General features: G+C 35.1%; 1 protein-coding gene across 1 annotated transcript in view; it reads left to right on the top strand.

Moving 5' to 3' along the window:
- Window positions 1-20,551, top strand: part of LOC150097499 (uncharacterized) — a 193,978-nt gene that overhangs the window by 62,890 nt on the left and 110,537 nt on the right. Inside the window, exons 5-8 of the mRNA XM_090406938.1 lie at window positions 2,244-2,408; window positions 12,702-12,897; window positions 14,386-14,533; window positions 17,755-17,930. Coding sequence (XP_090263064.1) covers window positions 2,244-2,408; window positions 12,702-12,897; window positions 14,386-14,533; window positions 17,755-17,930 — 685 coding nt within the window. The remainder of the gene's footprint in view (window positions 1-2,243; window positions 2,409-12,701; window positions 12,898-14,385; window positions 14,534-17,754; window positions 17,931-20,551) is intronic.

Here is a 20,551-nt window from a genome sequence, read left to right as displayed (position 1 = left end):
ATTAAAGTCTAAAAATTAAAAATCTAAATTAAAGATATACTGTGAACATGCAAGTTGGTAATGGGATCATTGTTATAGACACAATGGAAATTTTTCAGCTCATAGCAGATGGGGAGAGAACTTAGAATCATCCCTGGAAGCTATTTATTTTTGAAAATATTTTTTATTTTTACATGATCTGGAAACCCCACTCTGGATGCTGTGGCAGGCCATTGAGCCTAACTCTTAGTGAGGGTTATTTAAAGCTGTATTTTTTTAAATGTCAATTCTGTTTCCTTCTGAATGAATGTCTTTTCATTCTGAATTACGCTTTGACATCTGTGGTCTTGTTTTATTGTACCATTAGTTGCCATGTGTTTCTCAAAATATCACATCCCAGTTAGAATCAAAGAGCTGTTATTGAAGGTTACAGCTATAATAACTGATTTACAGTGCAGCAATATCTTGCATAGCATGGTTTATAATTTTTAATGATTTAAAATATTTTAACAGTAGTATGGTACTGTACTGCATTACTGATGTTCCAGCTCTACTAAAACATTACTGTAGTGATTTAGTAAACTTCAGTAACTGCTGTATCATGTATGCTTCTTTAGTATTATTTCAGCTTTGGTGCAAAAATGTCATGGTTTCTCTACAATTTTTATTTTTATATTACATTCAAGTACCATTTTATGCACAGTTCTAAGCAATTAGAAAAGAATATTTATTAAATGACCATTTGATTTTTATCAGAAAATTAGACGTTTCTTCTGATTTTCTTATGGACTACTATCCTAGCATTGAAATTTGGCAGGATTGTTTGATGTTACAAAGATATGTATGCAGTATTAGCCTAGTGGCTATGTGCTTTGCAACCATATACCTGGGGAAGGAGTGTCTTAGGTTTGATTCCTGTCGACGACGTGAGGAGTTAGCCAGTCTTGGGCGTGGACAGCAGGGTTTTTCTCCCCAGTTTATCTGGGGATTTTCATTTTGCAAGCAGGCAAACCGGCCCCGTGAACACACACAGATTACAGTCATCAATATTGCCCTTAGGGGATGCAGCAGAGGAGTGGCGAACTGGCTGCATTAATACGCCAGTAACCCTTCATTAGGAGGGGATTCAACCCATCCTAGGGTGGACAAGAGGGATAGGATGCAGAGAAAATGAAGGAAAAAACAAACCTGTGCAGACTACATTATTTAATTACAATTCTTCCAAATAAAAGTCATTTTTATTTGGAAGAACAGTGAAAACCTTTACTATTTTTTTCATTTTATTTTAATACTTTTTAATTTTTTTGTGCATATTAATTAGTATATCTGGGAACTTGCATAAACAAATATGTATAATTCTTTTTTCACCAATATTGTAATTGTCTGTTTGGAATGCATTACACTCTAACACATTATAATAATGTTTTAAACAGCGATACCTATTAACCATGCTATTCAAGGTATCACTGTATACCGTCAGTATGCTATGAGCAGGCATTTTTATTTCCATCAATCATTACTGACTTCCATGTGTTATTGCATGCTGTCATTGTTTTTTTTTTTAATATTTGATTTAATACATAATATGCAGAATATGAAATATAAAAACTTGTGCATCAACAGAGATCTGTATCTCAGAAATCCTTTTTAAAAAGAAAAATTTTGACATCCTGATGTTACTTATGCTTACATAATAAGGCAAAGAAAAATTTCTCCTTTTAAGAGAGAGAGAGAGAGAGAGAGACTTCTTGCAGTCTTAATTGTATTGTGGTTGCCATTTATGAAAATTATCATCTTATTCCATCTTCCTTTATGCATTTAGCCCACTTGATTGTTATTCCAGATAACTTGGTTGGCATCTTATAAACTTAATTTTGGTAATGATAGAAGGATTAATTCTCTATCTACTATTTCTGTTCTGTCGGTGCACGTATTCTTTGACAGGTTTCACATCCAAAATAGATGTGGGGAGAAGGCCAGAATTGTATGAAGCGGATGGTTTCCCTTCTGCCTCTATATTATGAGACTGCTAGCTCACCTCCAGTTGAACAACAACAACAACAAAAAAATTCCTTAAAATGTTCTTATAGATGGGATTCAAATTCAGGATTTTCAGTGGCAATAATGTTCAACCAACCAGAAGACATTATTGCAGCTACTATTTCTATTGTTATAAAAATTATTTAAATATTTTAATACTTGATTTCTATTAAGTTAATTTGTGTTTTTAATAAAGTGCATTTATTACATTTCTGTTTTTGCAGATATTCCAAAGATGGCAAAAAGTTTGTGTTCAAACGCTATTCTGACTTGTCATGCATTTAGCATTGTATTTCAGATCAATGGCATTTATGGTTATAATACTTTCATGCCAAAATATATGGAAAGTCAGTATGGTAAGACAGCATCATCTGCAAATTTTTTTTCTGGTGAGTATCTTTGGATACTATTTTAATAATGTCAAATTCTGGATATTATGAAGTAATCAGGTTTTTAATTACCCTCATATAATTGACACTATTTTAATAATGATATTATGAAATAATCAGGTTTTTAATTACCCTCATATAACTTTTCATTGTTGTATTACTTTCTGCCAGTTGGAATCCTTATTCTAGAAAATTTCTTGAGATGCTCTATTGAAAAACCAGTTATAGTAAGAGAGAGAGATTTTTGTAGTAGTGTTTGCTATGTAACTACAGGGGGTCCTCGAGTTACATCGGAGATCCGTTCCTACGGACCGACGTAAGGCGATTTTCAATGCAAGTCGGAATTACCATAGCCTAAGTTACTTACCTAACCTAAAACACCCTAAAGTCATATGTATATATCAAGAAACAGAACTAGGCCATAGGAAAATGAAAGGGAGAACATAATTCCTGTATAGTACAGAAAAATTACAAAAATGAAACTGTAATAAAAAAACAAACATAAAAATGAGAACAATCCCCAAAATGACAACTGAAACTGTATCTTCTGTACAGGTGATTAAAAAAAAAAAATGAAAACAATTCTTTACCTTTTATCCTGTGGTTGAAGAGACAATTGAGGTACCAGCGCCTGATGCAGGCCTCTCTACCTTGGTGAAAAAACGTTCCAGTCTAGTCTGGAATGACACCATCCTCTTCTCCTCGTATATCTCCCTTTAACACTGCAGGCAATTCATAACCCCCTCCTTTTGTGTACCTAGCAGTGTTGGGATCCTCAGCCTCAAACTTGGCCAGCCCATCCTCAATGAGGGCAAAACCTTCTGCCAGGCCCTTGGTGGTGAATCTCTTAGGTTCAGGGGGTTGGAACCATTTCCTCCTCCTCAATCAGCTGCTTCTCTAACTGAATGAGGTCTTCTGCTGACAATTCCTCCCCACGAGATGCCAGAAACTCTGTGACATCTTCGGCCTCCACTTCCAAATTCATCTGCTTCCCTAGGGCAACAACCTTCTCTGTGACAGCCTCCCTCAACTGTCTCCTCATAGCTATGGAAATCATTCACAAACTGGGGACACAGTTTTTTCCACACACCATTCAAATTTGTCTGTTTTACTTCATCCCAAGCACGCTCAATGTTTTGTATGGCATTATAAATGCTATACGATTTCCAAAAGTCTTTGAGGGTTAAATTCCTGTCTTTTTCAGTTGCCCTGAAAGTCATAGCAAATGTCCTGCAGAGGTAGTAGGCCTCAAAGGAAGCAATAACACCCTGGTCCATAAACTGCAAAAGGGCTATGGTGTTTGGTGGAAGGTAAACCATCTTAACATTAGGGTGAAAGTCATCCAAGTGGGCAGGGTGACCAGGGGCATTGTCTAGCACTAACAATGTGCCTCAAAGGGCAGACCCTTGGCTATATAGTACCTCTGAACTTCTGGCACAAAATGGTTGGTAAACCAGTCCTCAAAGATTTGAAGTGTCACCCATGCCTTCTTATTGGACCTCCAGATGACAGGCAGTTGACCCTTCCAAATGCCTTTTAGTGCCCTTGGATTTTCAGCCTAATAGACCAACAAGGGCTTCAGTTGTAAGTCGCCAGCAGCATTAGCCCCAAGAAGCAAAGTCAGTTTCTCCTTACCAGCTTTATGGTCTGGTGCTGCCTTCTCCTCGTTGGCAATATAGATACGATTAGGCATACGTTTCCAAAATAGACCTGTCTTGTCTAGATTAAACACTTGTTGAGCACTGTAGCCCCTCTCCCTTATTATCTCAGCCAACCCCTCAGGAAACTCTCCAGCTGCTTTATCATCACCACTAGCAGCTTCACCTTGCACCTTAAGGTTATGTAAATTGCCCTGAGCTATGTTTCATGACTCAGGATTATGACCATTTAGGTGGAACAATCTCATATTATTATCAGCCACTTTCTGTTTGTTGTTGGACAAAGGCTTTCTCCAAAGTCCTCCATTTTTCTCATCTTGAGCTTTTCAATGCTACTGAGTACAACCATCTCTCTTATCTCATCCTCCTACGGTATCTCTGATCTTCCAATAGCTCTCTTTCCATCTTGAGGATACTTTATCATATATCAACTTTGTCAGTTTTTGAGTGTTGCTTCTTGCAGTATGACCTGCCCATTGCCATTTGGATCTTTTAATGGCAATAGCAATGTCTCTCACCTTGGTCTGAGTTCTGATCCAAGTATTGTACTTTCTATCTTGAATGGTAATACCAAGCAGATCTTTCCCTTTTCTTCTGGGTAGCCCTCAACTTAGTCTAAGCCCTTGTTTCACTTTCATAAGTCATGTCTGGAAGTATACAACTGTTGAGTATTTTTTTTCTAAGACAGAATGGGATGTTTCCATTCTGTCTTTTGCTCCTGGTAAACATAATAAGTTACTACAGAGCATCTGATAAGTCTAGAAACATAGGGTGGGAGGAAAAAAAAAATTCACAATGTTAATTCTGATATGCTCAGTCAAATACAGAAAAACACTTTTTTTTTTTTTTTTTTTTTTGCAAATGTGTCTGAAGGTTGAAAGAAATATATTGTGCATATATGAAAGTGTAACTAACATTGTTTATAAATAAATTTTTTCCCATGGTTCAAGACTCATCAGACACAGTGTATATAACCTATGTACAGGCTTTTTGGTTGCATGTTTATTATACGTTATTTTTGTGTTGTCTTTGTCTCTCTCTAATCCTTTCTTTTTAATCCTGTATGCTAGGAAAAATACTTTTCATCTTCATAAACCACAATCAAACATGCATACTGCTGAAACAGTCATAATTTAAGTCGCAGTAATCAATATACTTATGGTTACTATATACCATGCACATAATGGTCCAGTTGATATATTTCTAGCTGAGTTAAATAATGTCTTAAAGACATTGAAAACACAATAATATTATATATACTAATGGATGATATAAATCTGGATTTATATATAAGAATATTAGCAAAATTGAAGAATATATAAATACATTATCTCACATGGAAGTTTTTTTGCATACGTTGATGGCAATATGAGAGAAGTGAACAATTCAGCAATTTGTATTCATTTCATATTTATTACAAATATAATGGCCTGTGAGGTATTCTCTGCAATCTGTTTTATCAATATAACAGATCTTCACTCGTTGAATCTATCCTTACTTGACTGTGGTGATATGAGCTGTGCAGATAGTCATGAAAAAATTCAAATTGTGTTATCAATTATAATATATTTGAGAATTATATTAAAGTGTACACACATACACACACACAAGGAGGAGGAGAAGCACATTGTTAAAGTCTTTGTTCAGACTGTGTCTGTCAGTGCATTGCTGCTATGAATGAAGATGAGGACAAGGAAGAAGTGGAGACTGATGAGTTAATGTGATTGTTCCACTATATGAGTCCTTGATTAAGTTATGATGACTTGACTATTGTTTCCAATTTGGTCACCTGACTTTTGATGCTGGTGCTGGAAATGGCCCAAAAGTCCTGAATTATTTTGGATTATTCTCCTACTGCTGCTTTCTGGCTTAGTTGGTTGAGCAGATACATTTCTCTTCTCTAAACTATAGGATGTAGTTTCATACCCCACTGTGACATTGATGTTTTTGACTCTAAGTCATAGATGATTTTCATGACTTGGTGTGAAACCACCACCCTGCTTCTTTGGATACTTAAAATCTCTTGAAAAAAATTTCATGTTTGATGTCCTGAGAAAGTTTTTCTAAATTATCCAACTCTTAGTCCATCTACAATACTAATGTTGTATAGATTGATACATTTTTTGTGGGTGGGAGTGACTTTAAAGAATAAAAAAATAGTATCAGGATTCTAGAATATTAGATGGGGAAGCAGGATGAGAGTTTGAAGTTTACATAGCTTGGTGGAAGCCTACTCAGTAGTTGTTCTAAAACTAGAGACATAAGAGTAATTTAAATGTCTTTATATGTAAAATTTTCGACTAAGTTTCATAGCAATTGTCAATATAATTATAGGAAACCACAGAAAAGAGAACAACAATTCAGTTGCAAGCACATGATATTATGTGCACTATTGGCTGCACTAGAAAGCTCCATCTGCATTACCAGATATCAAAAGTTAATTACAAATTAAGGAACACATGAATGGTGAGTATTAATCAGCATAATGTCTCAAAATTGAGAAAGTTTTAGGCAGTCGTTTTTGTTCAGGTTTGGGTTGTGAATATGTACTTCACAGCTTACTTTGTACAGTCTTTCCAGAAGAAAATAACTTTTGTAACATTTTGGTTTTGTTCCACTGAATCCTTTGTTTTGTATATAATGTGTACTTACAAACCAGATTTGTTGATTTCTTTAAATGAAATGTATTCCTGGTTTTTTTCAAGATGAATATGTGCAGAATGACTAGCTTGTCCATAATAATATAACCTGCAAGAGCAGAGGATTTTGTCAACTTCAGGATAACAAAGAGGAAGATATTTGTCTTTAGGTGAGATAAGGAAGGTATTAAGTTTGCAAACTGGATAGAAAGAGACTTGTAAGTTAATCTGCCAAAGTAGCCTTGCTATTTTTTCTGAAAGTCCTTTAACATATGGAATACTAATTATGGTAATTTCTTCTTGAGGCTGGTTAAGATGATGGCCATAATTTTATCGATAGTTTTTTCATTATAAGCATTACAGATAAAGTTCTTTTTTATAATAAATAGTTCTTTGTTTAAAAGAGATTCTGTAGAACATATTGTATGAGCTCTGTCAACTAAAGATTTGATTACACCATATTTTTGACAAGAGTGATGATGTGATTTAGAATCTTTAAAGAGAAACTTTATCTGCTCAACCAACTAAGCCAGAAAGCAGCAGTAAGAGAATGCAGAATAATTCAGGACTTCTAGGCCATTTCCAGTGCCAGCATCAAAAGCCAGGTGACTAAATTGTAGTCATAATTTAAAAAGGTAGTCAAGTCATCATAATTTAATCAAGGACTCATATAGTGGAAAATCACATTAACTCTACTTATCAGTCTCCTCTTCTTCCTTGTCCATATGGAATACAAATTATGGTAATTTCTTCTTAAAGCAGGTTAAGACAATGGCCATAATTATTATTTTATTGATAGTTTGTTCATCATAAAACCATTGGAGATAAAGGTTGTTATGGTAATAAATAGTTCTTCATTTAGAAGAGAATCTGTAGAACATATTGTATGAGCTCTGTCGACTAAAGATTTGATTACACACCATATTTCTGACAAGGGTGATGTGAGTTAAAATCAATGTATTTACCAGTATGAGTTGGTTTTCTATATACTGAGAACTACAGACTTCCATTTGTTTGACATAAAATGTCAACATCCAGAAGAAGTAGACAACTGTTATCTTCTACTTCCAGGGTAAATGTGATTCTTGGATTTATTGAATTTTTTCAATAAATCCAGAAATTCAAAAATTCATGAAGATCAGACAAGTGGAAAATCACATTATCCATATGGAATACAAATTATGGGATGTTTCACATAATTTGTATTCCATATGGATACAAATACAAATACAAAACTTTACAAAACTTCCATATAGCAAACACATCAACACATCTGTACCAAATTGATGGTTTAGGTGAAAAAACGACCAGAATATGTTGTTAATATTCCATAAAGTAAAAAAGGGGGTAGTGGCCCTTCCCTTAATGCATAGCAATATACATGTCTGCAAGGAGATGTGCTTTGCATTATGGGAGATACTGAGACAAGAAGTGATGAGAGCTTGGTCCACCTTTGCTCGGAGTTGCCTGGTGTCGCACTACCTTACCTCAGTCCTGAAGATATTTTCAGGTGCAAACTTTGTTTGCTTACACTTGGATAAAGGATTAAACTAAATTTATTATAGTCTAACCAAGTAAAAAATAAACTTCCAACATCTTTCTCTAAATCCAGAGTAATAAGGTGGTACACCTGATGGCAACTCCTATAGGTAAATATGACCTCTCCTATTGCTTCTGCCTTAGTATCTCCACGTTTAGGTCTGCTTCCCACTGACGAGACCTCAATAAAGGTTAAAACCGGTCTGGGTAGTGGCCCTTCTCTTAATGCATAGCAGTATACATGTCTGCAAGGAGATATGCTTTGCATTATGGGAGATACTGAGACAAGGAGTGATGAGAGCTTGGTCCACCTTTGCTCAGAGTTTCCTGGTGTTGCACTACCTTACCTCAGTCCTGAAGATATTTTCAGGTGCAAACTTTGTTTGCTTACACTTGGATAAAGGATTAAACTAAATTTATTATTATTCCATAAAGTAATTAGCTAGAGTTGGGGAAAGGGGAGACTCATAGCTGTTCCCTGTGTTTGTACCGTTTTTTCTGGCAGTTAAAGTATCCTAAATTAATGACAAAGTCAAGTAATTTTACAATATCAGGAGGAAAGTCATTATGATGAAGGTAAGACTACATCAAAACTTAATAGCTCTTTGGGTGTAAGGATAATCCTGAAATTTTATTCTTAAAATATATTGAATTTTTTTTTATAAAAGAAACAGATTTTCATGTAAATGCAGAGAGAATATTAGATAGGTACTTTGAGAGATAAGTTGGGCATCCTGTGCAGTTCACAATAGGTCTTAACTGCATGTTTTCTTTATGCCATTTAGGAAGGCTATACAGTAAAGTTCAGTAAAGCTGTGGGACTGGATGGTATTTCACAACAAGTTTTGAGAGAATGTGCTAGGGAATTTACAGTGCCTTTAACGTGGCTTTTCAATGAAAGTCTGGCTTCGGCAAAGGTGCCAGGGAATGGAAGGAAGGTAAGATAGTGCCATTGCATAAGGGTGGTAACAGACTGGAAGTGTCTAATTATAGGCCAGTCTGTGTGTCATCAGTAGTTGTTAAGATCTTGGAGAAAGTAGTGAGGGACCGTATACAGCATTGGGCAGATGAGGGTAATGTTATCTGTGAGAATCAACATGGATTTGTGAAAGGACGCTCTTGTTTTAGCAATATGCTAGCCTTTTATAGTAAAGTTACAAGAACATTAGATGAGGGAAAGGCATATACTGCAATTTTCATAGACTTGGCGAAGGCATTTGACAGGCTGCCACATGATAAGCTGATATTTAAGTTGCAGTACATGGGTCTGGATGTCAGATTGGTCAACTGGATTCAGGATTGGCTGTCTGATAGGTATCAGAGACTTGTGTATGGTGGAGCAGTTTCCAGGAGGCAGAGGGTTACAAGTGGGATCCCACAGGGCTCAGTACTAGGACCTATATTGTTTAACCTTTATATCAATGACATTGCCAGTGGATTGCAGGGAGATATTCAATTGTTTGCGGATGCTGGAAAGGATTATTAGTAATAGTGCAGATGTGGTAGCCCTGCAAAAGGATTTAAATAATCTAGATAGATGGGCAAATGAATGGGGGTGTCAGTTTAATGCAGCAAAATGTAAGGTCTTGAGGTTTGGGAAACATCGATGGGATGCTGCATACTCTATGGGAGGAGTTATACTGGAGGAAGTAGGGGAGACAAGAGATCTGGGGTTGATGATTGATAGAAACCTGAAGTTTAGGGGACATATTGCAAAGGTGGTGAAGGTAGCACAGAAGATTGCTGCTATTATGAGAAGGACACTGACCTGCAGAGATAAGAGGGTTATCATTCCGTTGTATAAGTCTCTGATCAGACTACACTTGGACTATTGTTCTCAGATTTGGTCCCCAGGATTTGATGGGGATAAATTAACTGTAGAAAGGATACAAAGACGGATGACAAAGATGGTTTCAGGACTGTACAAGGATAGTTATGAGGATCGGCTGAGAGAATGTGGACTGCAGAGTTTGGTGGATAGAAGAAGGAGAGGTTATGTGATTGAGACTTTTAAACTGTTGAGAGGTGGTTACAGGGTTGACACTGGGGAGTTCTTTCGCTTGGTTGAACAGCGGGAAGGAGTGATGACGAGGCCATCCCTGGAAGTTACGAAAGGAAACTGTGAGCAAGAGGGTAAGGAGTGGTTTATTTGCGTGGAGGGTGGTTGAGCCGTGGAATGCATTGCCTGATGGAGTGGTGGGAGCAAGAATGGTCAATTAGTTTAAAGAGTGGTATGATAGACTTTGTGTTTCTCAGGGGTGGGGGACCTCCCCTCGATGAGTCTTTTGACTCCATGGAGGCCTGAATAATAATAATAATAATAAGGGATTCTTGTAATAATATTTTATGATTAGTAAGCTCAGTAGGTTGGAGAAAACTTGCATTATTAGGTTCTGATGTATCCTCAGACTTTGGGATGGGTTCTTTTGAGAGTAATGATTTTTATTTGCTATACATTTTTTCTATCATTATACTCATTTCAAGTTTTAAGACAACTTGCATGGGGTATCAGCAGTGATTTGTTTAAACATGTCTATTAGAGTAAAATTTTCCTATTCAACAACCAGTCAGTGTGTAATAAGCAGAGGAATGAGGCATCATTTCTTAAAATGAGAGTGGTGGATCAAATGCATTGCCTGTGGTGACAGAAATCGCATCGGGTGTTGGTGTTGTGAATGCAGAGACTGAATGAATTTGAGAGGTATGACAGACACTGATTGTTTAAGATATCTCATGTTTCTTTGGGCTCTTTGTAGATCTGTTAATGATAGTAATAATGTACTAATAATATTCAGCATAATAGTGTACAGGGTAAATTTATTTTAAGGTGTTAATTTACTGAAAGCCTAATTTTAAAATTATATTTAATTCTGATTTTAATTTACTCAGTATTGCAAGGGGGTGTTTGAAAAGTATTGAGTCGACTTGCATTATTAGGTTCTGATGTATCCTCAGACTTTGGGATGGGTTCTTTTCAGAGTAATGATTTTTATATGCTATACATTTTTTCTATCATTATACTCATTTCAAGTTTTAAGACAACTTGCATGGGGTATCAGCAGTGATTTGTTTAAACATTGAAAATGTACAGAAATTACACAAGCTGAGGTTGGGACTGTCAGAAGGGAATTCTGCAAATGTTCAACAAGTGCTTGCTAGTGTGCCAGATGCTGTATTACCATGCTTTCTTTTGAAATCAAACCACTTTTGTCAAGAATTGTGGTATCTTTTTAAGTGTTGCCACTAATTAAGTTGTATCTTTTTCATAATATTCACTGATCACTGTTTCCTGAAGTACCCCAATGTTTTTGAGTCAGCAAACAAGTAATGCCAAATTACTTTTCCAAATGAAGGTGACATATGAAATATTGTCAGTCGAAGCAAGTTTCTGTGATTCTAAACTTGGCTGGTGTTTTGATTCTAGGTCATAGTATGTAATCCTGGACTCATCACTTCTGATTGTAGACATTTAAAAATTATAGTCTTGTTTAGCAAGTTTGCCCGCAAATTTCAAAATAATTTTTTTTTTTTGTTTATCATGGAGAAATCCATCTTGTACATGCTGCTTTGCGCTACAGTTTAAATGTGTATAAAACAGCTGTAAGAAATGTGTAACCCCTTTCCATAAAAATAATTTTCTGTCCTCCTTCAAAAGCCAGTCAGCTTCCTGAATACTCGTATACCTAATAGTGATGTTGTGCTAGCAATATCATTTATTCATGCTTTTAAAATGCTTCCAGCACCTGAATGCTGTTGCTCTATCTAGTATCTATTATATCTGCTGCATAGGCATTCTGTAATATCTCTAATGTCTCTTGACCACTTTTCATGAGTTTCACATAAAATATTATATCATAACTTTGTGCTATAATATTGTATTAAAATTTATGGAGAGGTGGTTACAGGGTTGACACTGGGGAGTTCCTTCGCTTGGTTAAACAGCAGGAAGGAGTCATGACAAGGGGCCATCCCTGGAAGTTACGAAAGGAAACTGTGAGAAAGAGAGTGAGGAGTGGTTTCTTTGCATGGAGGGTGGTTGAACCATGGAGTGGTGAGATCGAGAACGGTCAATGTGTTTAAGGAGTAGTATGCTAGACTTTGTGTTTCCTAGGAGGGATCTCCCTCGATGAGCTTGATAGACTTGTGTTTCTTAGAAAGGACCTCCCATGATGAGTCTTTTGACTCCATGGAGGCCTGAATAATAATAATAATCATTTTTCATCTGATAGGAAAATTATGTTTCATAAAACATTTAAGAAACTTGCACACAATAGAATACAATAATGACTATTGCACTGACTCATTGATTGTCAGGCTACAAGTTGATGCTAGTGTCTTTATTGAGGCCATTGCAGCTGAGTAGTGTTGCCAGTCTCGATACTCTTCAAGCACCCCCATCCTCTTGTAATAACAAAAACAGAAAACTTCATCAGACTGTCACTTTTTTTCTCTCTTAGGATCCACAAGTCTTATAACTATGATGATTGGAGTTTTCTTAGGAGGTGCTGCAATACAAAGGTTCAAACCACAACCTCGTTGTCTTACTGGATATATGGTTATTGTTGAATGTGTTTCTCTCATTGGTCTCTTTATTGCCTTGTTCTTAGGTTGCCCATCGCTAAATCTAGCCAGAACTTTTTTAAAGAATGACAAGTATGCTTTATTTTGAATATAAACAAAAAAAATTTATTAACTGAATTTTTTTTAAGTGTTTTGTCTGCTATAATAATTTTTAATGATAATTCCACTCATAAAAGGTAGGGAATCAATAGCACTAATAATTAAAAAACAGATCGTAGTTTTCGATCTTAGTTTCGCTTACTGGCTGAAAAACAATAAGGGATTTTTATCCCCTTAACTTATATCAACCTTTCCAGAAAAAAATAGCCGTTTGGCTTTTCATCTTAGTTATACTATGTTATAATATAATATAGTGACACACCTTTCGGGCAATCGTATAGCAAAAGTATGTAAGTTTTCTTCACTTAAACTCTGATGAGAGTTTAAGTGAAGAAAACTCTGATGAGACCTCAAAAAAGGTTGAAACCGGTCTGGGTAGTGACCTCTCCTCATAATGTAAGACAGTACTACATCTCTTAAGAGCTGTGTGTTTTACATTATGAGAAAATATCAAGAACAGTGAGGGATCTTGCTCCACCTTTGCAATGAGTTGCCGTGGTGTGGCACTACCAAGTGGTCACTTACGCCTGGATATGCTGACAGTTCTTCGGCATGAAACGTTACAGATCGTAGTTTTCGATCTTAGTTTCGCTTACTGGCTGAAAAACAATAAGGGATTTTTATCCCCTTAACTTATATCAACCTCGCCAGCACTAATAATTATTGTCTTTAACTAAGTATTAAGTGAAACAGAAATATGGAAATTCTTTTCACAAGACCAAACATGACACTTTCATGTTATTTCAGGCTTCTAATAAGATAAACAGGGTGGTCTCACATGATAGTGAAAATCATTGACTACCTAAATGGTAGCTAAATGCAAAAATGTATTCATCTTTTTGCTTTTGTTATCATAAATTGATTGAGTGGCTGAGTTTCTTGATGTTTTTAGTAATATCAAACAATTTCCCTTAAAAATCATGAGTGTATACTTCAAAGAAGCAGAGGAAATTTATTATTATTATTTTTTTAATATATTTCCTCTTTAATATGTGAGAATCATGTTTACCAACTTGCTCATTAAGTTAATATAATCCAATGCAAGGTAACAAAATTTAAACGTTCAGAGTAAGTGTTATTGGTTTGAAGAACAGTGAAAAGGTGCATTAGTTAATGAGTGTTTGCTCAGCATTACATTAGCAATGATAGTCTGTTGCAATGTGTACACTTCACTGATTATTGAAGTATGGATCCTATAAGTTTCGTTGAATAGTTGAATAATTAAATGGGAAAATTGTAGTTTTCCCATTTAATTATTTGTTTTCGTATATTTTTTCCCTAACAAATTGAGAGCAATTTTCAGAAATAACTAACTCAGAGAAAGATTGCTAATACTCCAGCTTAAAATTAAAAAAATAAAATAATAATTATTGATATGAATATTATAGTAGAAAAGCATTTATCATTTTGATTTATTATTGTTTCTTGCCCAATGGATTTTTTATTTTTTTTATATTTTAGTGTTTTAAATCTGGTCAATGAATGTAACCATGACTGTGGATGCTCAACTGAAGTATTTCAACCTTTATGTAGTCAGGCAGGAATAACATATTTTTCACCTTGCTTTGCTGGATGCAGTAATGTTACTACTACTGTAAACAAAACCAAGGTAACTGCTATCTTATTTTCCACATATAACTTTTCATACTTAATTTACACATTTATGTTCAATTAAATTGATTTCCAGTATCAATTGCTATTAATTATCAAAATCATTTTAATAACTTTATCTTTCTCTGATGAATAACATTGATAATTGATAGCTGGAAGCTAAATCATTATTTAAGAGATAGAAAAATTGCTAGTATTATTGGCATAATAAATTTAGTTTAATCCTTTATCCAAGTGTAAAGCAAACAAAGTTTGCACCTGAAGTATCTTCATGACTGAGGCAACTCATAGTTAAGGTGGACCAAGCTCTCATCACTCCTTGTCTTAATATCTCCCATAATGCAAAGCACATCTCACGGACATGTATAATGCTATGCATTCAGGGAAGGACCACTACCCAGACCTTATAGGTAAATATGACTTCTCCATTGCTTCCACCTTAGTATCACCACCTCTGGGTCTGGCTCCCACTCACAAGACCTCAATAAAGGTCAAAACCAGTTGGAAGCTTGGGTGATGAATGGCAATGCTGTAGCCCATGAAGTTTTAACTGAGGCTCGGCTGTTGCTGTCACCCAGGTCCTATGTGGGGGGGGGTAATGAATGGCAGTGCTGTAGTCCATGAAGTTAACTGAGGCATGGCTGTTGCTGTTACCCCTCAGATGACATATGAGCAAATGAGCAGCTCTGCTCAGTGGTGGAGTGAGCCTGCCACGGGGTAGAGCCGACACTGAGAGTTCTTCTCAGTGACAGGGTGAGCCTGGTACTGAGGGGAACAACTGAGTTTTTGGAGTTTGACCTTCATTGAATGCTATTCATTCAGGGAATGGCCCTTCCCTGAATGAATAGCATTATACATCTCCGCAAGGAGATGTGCTTTGCATTATGGGAGATAGTAAGACAAGGAGTGATGAGAGCTTGGTCCACCTTTACTACAAGTTGCCTCAGTTCTGAAGATACTTAAGGCACAAACTTTGTTTTCTTACACTTGGATAAAGGATTAAACTAAATTTATTATAGTCTAACCAAGTGGGAAAAAAAACTTTCAGTATTATTGCCAGTAGAACATTTAAAATAATATAGCAGATTAATGAAATTGTTGAAGTTTTTTTTGTAACCAGAAGATATCTGTAAATTGCATAGATTTGTTGAATGAAAGAAAATAGCATATTAGCTAATTATATTTAATAAACCATCTAGGTCTGTTATTTTGTCATTGACAAACTCAGGATAACTATATAGAACAAATTGTGACATTAAATATACTGGAACAGACAGCTATGCAACTACAGTTAAATCTCACCATAGCAGACCCTGATATAATAAACAACTGAAAATTTCCAACCAAAGCCATAGGTACAATGCTATGTGAAATTCACCATTGAAAACTATCCACTATGACAAACTTCAATTAACACGAAATAAATTAAATAAATAGAATTACTTATCCCTTATGTTGAATTGAAGAAACCTATCATGGCACAAGTATCTCTTAAACAACAACTATGACAAGCTATTTCTGTCATCCTTATGGGTTTGTTCTAATGTGAGTCTACTATAAATTCAGAAATCAGCTAACAGCCTCTGTGATGTGACTTAACTAGATCCTGTTGATTTGTATCAAATCACTGTAGTTTAAATTAAAAATTTCATTATTGCTTCTGCAAGCACCCTTAAAAGTTTCTTGAGCACATACCATGCCATTGTTGGAAAAATAATCAAGGTATATTGATAACTTTCTTCCAATGTATACTGTGGTGTTTCAGGATGCTCAGTTAGATCTATCATGTAAGATTTACATTTTTTGATTCTCATAACTGAAGATCTACCAGTCTGTTGAAATAACGAATATTGAAACTACAAGAGACAATGTACCCCAGAGTATGTGAGTTCATACTCTTGTGTGTGTGTGGTATTTTTCAGTGGTCATCTTATGACACAAAGTCCAAAATGTGGCTAAGATATGTTGATATTTTCCTTGTCTGGCCAGCTTCCAAAGGAACACTTCATCATTGTATCAACTTTCTAAACAGTTTAAATTATAGAATACATTTCAAAGTGGAAGATGAAGTAAATAGAGTACTTTCTCAGTATACAGAGGGGGAGGGGGATCAGCACTGGTTGAATTTTTTTCTAAATATTCCCAAAGATAAGAGCATACATCATATCAAGTGACAACAACAAAAGAAAACAAGAACAGATTATCTCAGAGATATACCTCCTAAAGAATGGCTGCAACCTAAAGACTGTCAATAACATTTTACAGAAGCTATCAAATATTTCAACACATAGACAAGAAAATGTAGACTATAAAGGTGCTTTTACTTATATGAAAAAACATTAATTTTACAGTTAAAAATTGCTAATGTATTAAAGTAATATGAGTTAAATGTGTTAAAAATTGCTTGCATGCTGATGACTAAGGCCACTGAAACAACCTAATTCGCCACTTGAGAGATCAGGTGTATATAAAATTTTCTGTGCGTGTATCTGTTAACGGGACACACAAGATAACATGTTATTTGACATGAAATAACATATTAAAGAACATAAAAAACAACATGCTCACAGATTTGGCCTAGCTTTTCATATTAGAGAACCTGAAAAATATCAGGTTCTCTAGCAACAGGAATGCTATATATTGAATTTAACAGCTGTGTCTGCAGAAACAAAGGCATCTGAAGATACAATAGAACTTTGTGAAGAATCAAATTTTTCATAAAGCGAGCCGGTCGTTAAAAATTTACCAACACACCACTGCCTTTAGGTGAGAGATGAATTTTATTGTCCAATGTGAGACAATAAAGTCTCATATTGGAGGTCTAAAGCAGCTTGAGAAAGTTCCATGTTTGGTCTCTAGTTTCTGAATTATGCAAAAAAATGAAATTAATTTAAATTAATAAAAATAGAAAAAAAAATCCTTAGTATTATAGTGTATAACAAAAAGTTATACACTATAATACTAATGTATTATAGTGTATAACCTTTTGTGGTTGGGAGTCACAAAAAAAAAAATATAGAGAGAGAGAGAGATGTTTGTTTGTGTGTGTGTGTATGTTTGTCTATATATCATTGCATTATATATCTAAATTCCACAGCTAATTAAATTTCAGGGAACTAAAATTATCTAAAAAAAACACTTTGCTTGTGTATTGCTTTTACTTCCAAGAATTATACTTGTTTTGAAACTGATTACTAATAGTTTTCATTAAAATTACAGATTTTTTCTAACTGTACATGTGTTCATGATATTTCTGGGGAATTTATTAGCACAGATTTAAAAATGAATTACTGTTCATCAGATTGTATGATGTTTGTGCCTTACCTCATAGTTCTCAGCATTAGTAAGATGCTTTCTTCAACAGCAAGAGTTGGAAATGTTTTAATTACAATCAGGTACGTGCTGCTGTTAAAGCTTGAAATACATTTCGATAAGAATTTTAACAGTATAAAAAAATTATGAAGTACAAACATTATTTTCTAGTATTAAAATTCATTTGCTTCAGAGGGAGAGCAGTGTAGCAAAATTCTTAATCTTCTTTTATTTGTAAAGATAACTCATGCTATTGTGAACTTGTAGAGCACCAAGAAATAGAGTGGTGGGGGGATTCACTATAATTCATTATAATAATTTTATTTATATACATATTAAACATGCATGCAGTTCTTAGCAGTTAATGATGTTGTAATTGATCGAGTATAGCCTTCTTTTTTTCTTTTCTTCACTGATTTAATTTACCACAGATAACATCTGCCTTCTGGGCAGGTACTTGTTCAAGCTGGGAAGTGTCATCCTGATCACTTTATTGTTCTTCTAATGCCCTCTGATGTTTTGCTGCAATTTCCTCCTCAAAATCTCCATTTTCATTGTAGTATTGATGACTATTATCAATGGATACAAAATGTACATAGTTTGTGATGTGGTTCATATCTAATTAGATGTAATTTTCACTGTCAGCCCTGTCTGGTATCTATGATTGAATGCTTAAAACACAGTAAGCAAAACATTTGTTTTGAATGGTATTGTGTCAAGGCCTGTCGCTTATTCCAATAACTGACAGCTCATTTATCATTTCCTGACGTATTTGAACAGTATAGTGTTTTATAACACAGGGAACTACACAGTGTGGCATGATAAAATAATCACGTATTGTCAGTATTGCAGATATCATCAGCACTAAATTCTTGAAGAAAGATTACATAATTTGTCTAAAACTCCATGTGGTAGAGGTTACTGGCTGGCCCAATTAAACAGCATTGTGTCCTAAATAAATGAAGCAGATTCTTGTTATATTCTCATTTTGTTTTTCTTCTTCCAGACTTGTACTAAAAAATTGTCTGCCCCAATTAACCAGAATCTGCTTTGTGTACACAAAGCACACACACACACACCTCTGACTAGTGTTTTATTCTTGCTGTTACCGCATGCTTAGAAAGATTCTATTGTAATGCATGGGTTTTTCTGTTCTTTTGTTTTTACATTGCATATATCATAAAACATGAATGTAACAAAATGTGTGTGATTAATAAAATGCTAATTTTATGGGGCATAAATGTTTTATCTAAAAAAAAAAGTATATTAATATGTAATATGTACTCCTGTTTGCGTTCCTCTTGAATATTTTTGCCATTGTTCTATCGCTTTTTGTTTCTTTCAGTAATCTTTCAATGTAATCACTCCAGGCATGTAGAATAACTGCAGCTTTTATATCATCTTTATCACCCCTGATTTCTTTTACTGTACTCTCTTTCCATCATTTCTAATTTTTTCAATAGCTTCCAGAACATTTTGAAATCCTCCTAATATAAGAGAGGAAGCCACAGGATTAGATCAGATATTCTTATAAATAAATGCTATTACACACTGCTTTGCTCTCTCTTACATTTTTATCTTCATGTTTCCTTTAGTCTACTGCTAAGTCTCCAAGGCTTGATTCTTGTTTTTAAACTCTGTTATTTTTTTTTCACAATAATATGTGTATATTTGAATCTGCAGTTCACCTCTGAAAGATGCTCAACTTATATTGATTGGTTGGCACTTTTCAGTACTAGACTCTGATAAGTGCCAACCAAAAGCCTCACAGGTACGATGATGTAGTCCAAGCATTTCACTGTCCACTATACATGAGTTTCATAGGGAAAGTGAATCAACTGTATTTAGATATACAATTACTTATTATAAGGATTAATTGATGTTGTAACTTGTTTTTCATATATCATAATTCTCCAACAGCAGTCTTCCTTCAAAAGATGAGTATAATGCCACACATTATGATGTCACTTCCCATACTATTTTCAACCTTCTATGTGTATAATAAATTTAGTTTAATCCTTTATCCAAGTGTGAGCAAACAAAGTTTGCGCCTGAAAGTATCTTCAGGACTGGGTTAAGGTGGTACACACCAGGGCAACTCGTTGCAAAGGTGGAGCAAGCTACCAACACTCCTATCCTAGTATCTCCTATAATGCAAAACACATCTCCTTGCAGATATGTCTATTGTTATGCATTAAGGGAAGGGCCACTACCCAGACCGGTTTTGACCTTTATTGAGGTCTCTTCAGTGGGAGCCAGGCCCAAGTCGAGATATCAGGCAGAAGCATTTGCAGGTCATCTCCACCTATAGGAATTGCCAATTGGTGTGCCACCCTTTTTTAATAAATTACTCTGGATTTAGAGAAAGATGTTGAAAGTTTATTTTCCACTTGGTTAGAGTATAATAAATTTAGTTTAATCCTTTATCCAAGTGTGAGCAAACAAAGTTTGCGCCTGAAAGTATCTTCAGGACTGGGTTAAGGTGGTACTTTGCATTATAGGAGATACTAGGATAGGAGTGTTGGTAGCTTGCTCCACCTTTGCAACGAGTTGCCCTGGTGTGTACCACCTTAACCCAGTCCTGAAGATACTTTCAGGCGCAAACTTTGTTTGCTCACACTTGGATAAAGGATTAAACTAAATTTATTATACTCTAACCAAGTGGAAAATAAACTTTCAACATCTTTCTCTAAATCCAGAGTAA

The sequence above is a fragment of the Typopeltis vanoorti genome, chromosome 17 (genome assembly GCF_054136105.1).
Source record: "Typopeltis vanoorti isolate ZY-2024b chromosome 17, IOZ_Tvanoo_1.0, whole genome shotgun sequence".
NCBI lineage: Eukaryota > Metazoa > Arthropoda > Arachnida > Uropygi > Thelyphonidae > Typopeltis > Typopeltis vanoorti.
Note: the sequence above shows the minus strand (reverse complement) of the source record. Positions and strands in the feature narration are given on the sequence as shown.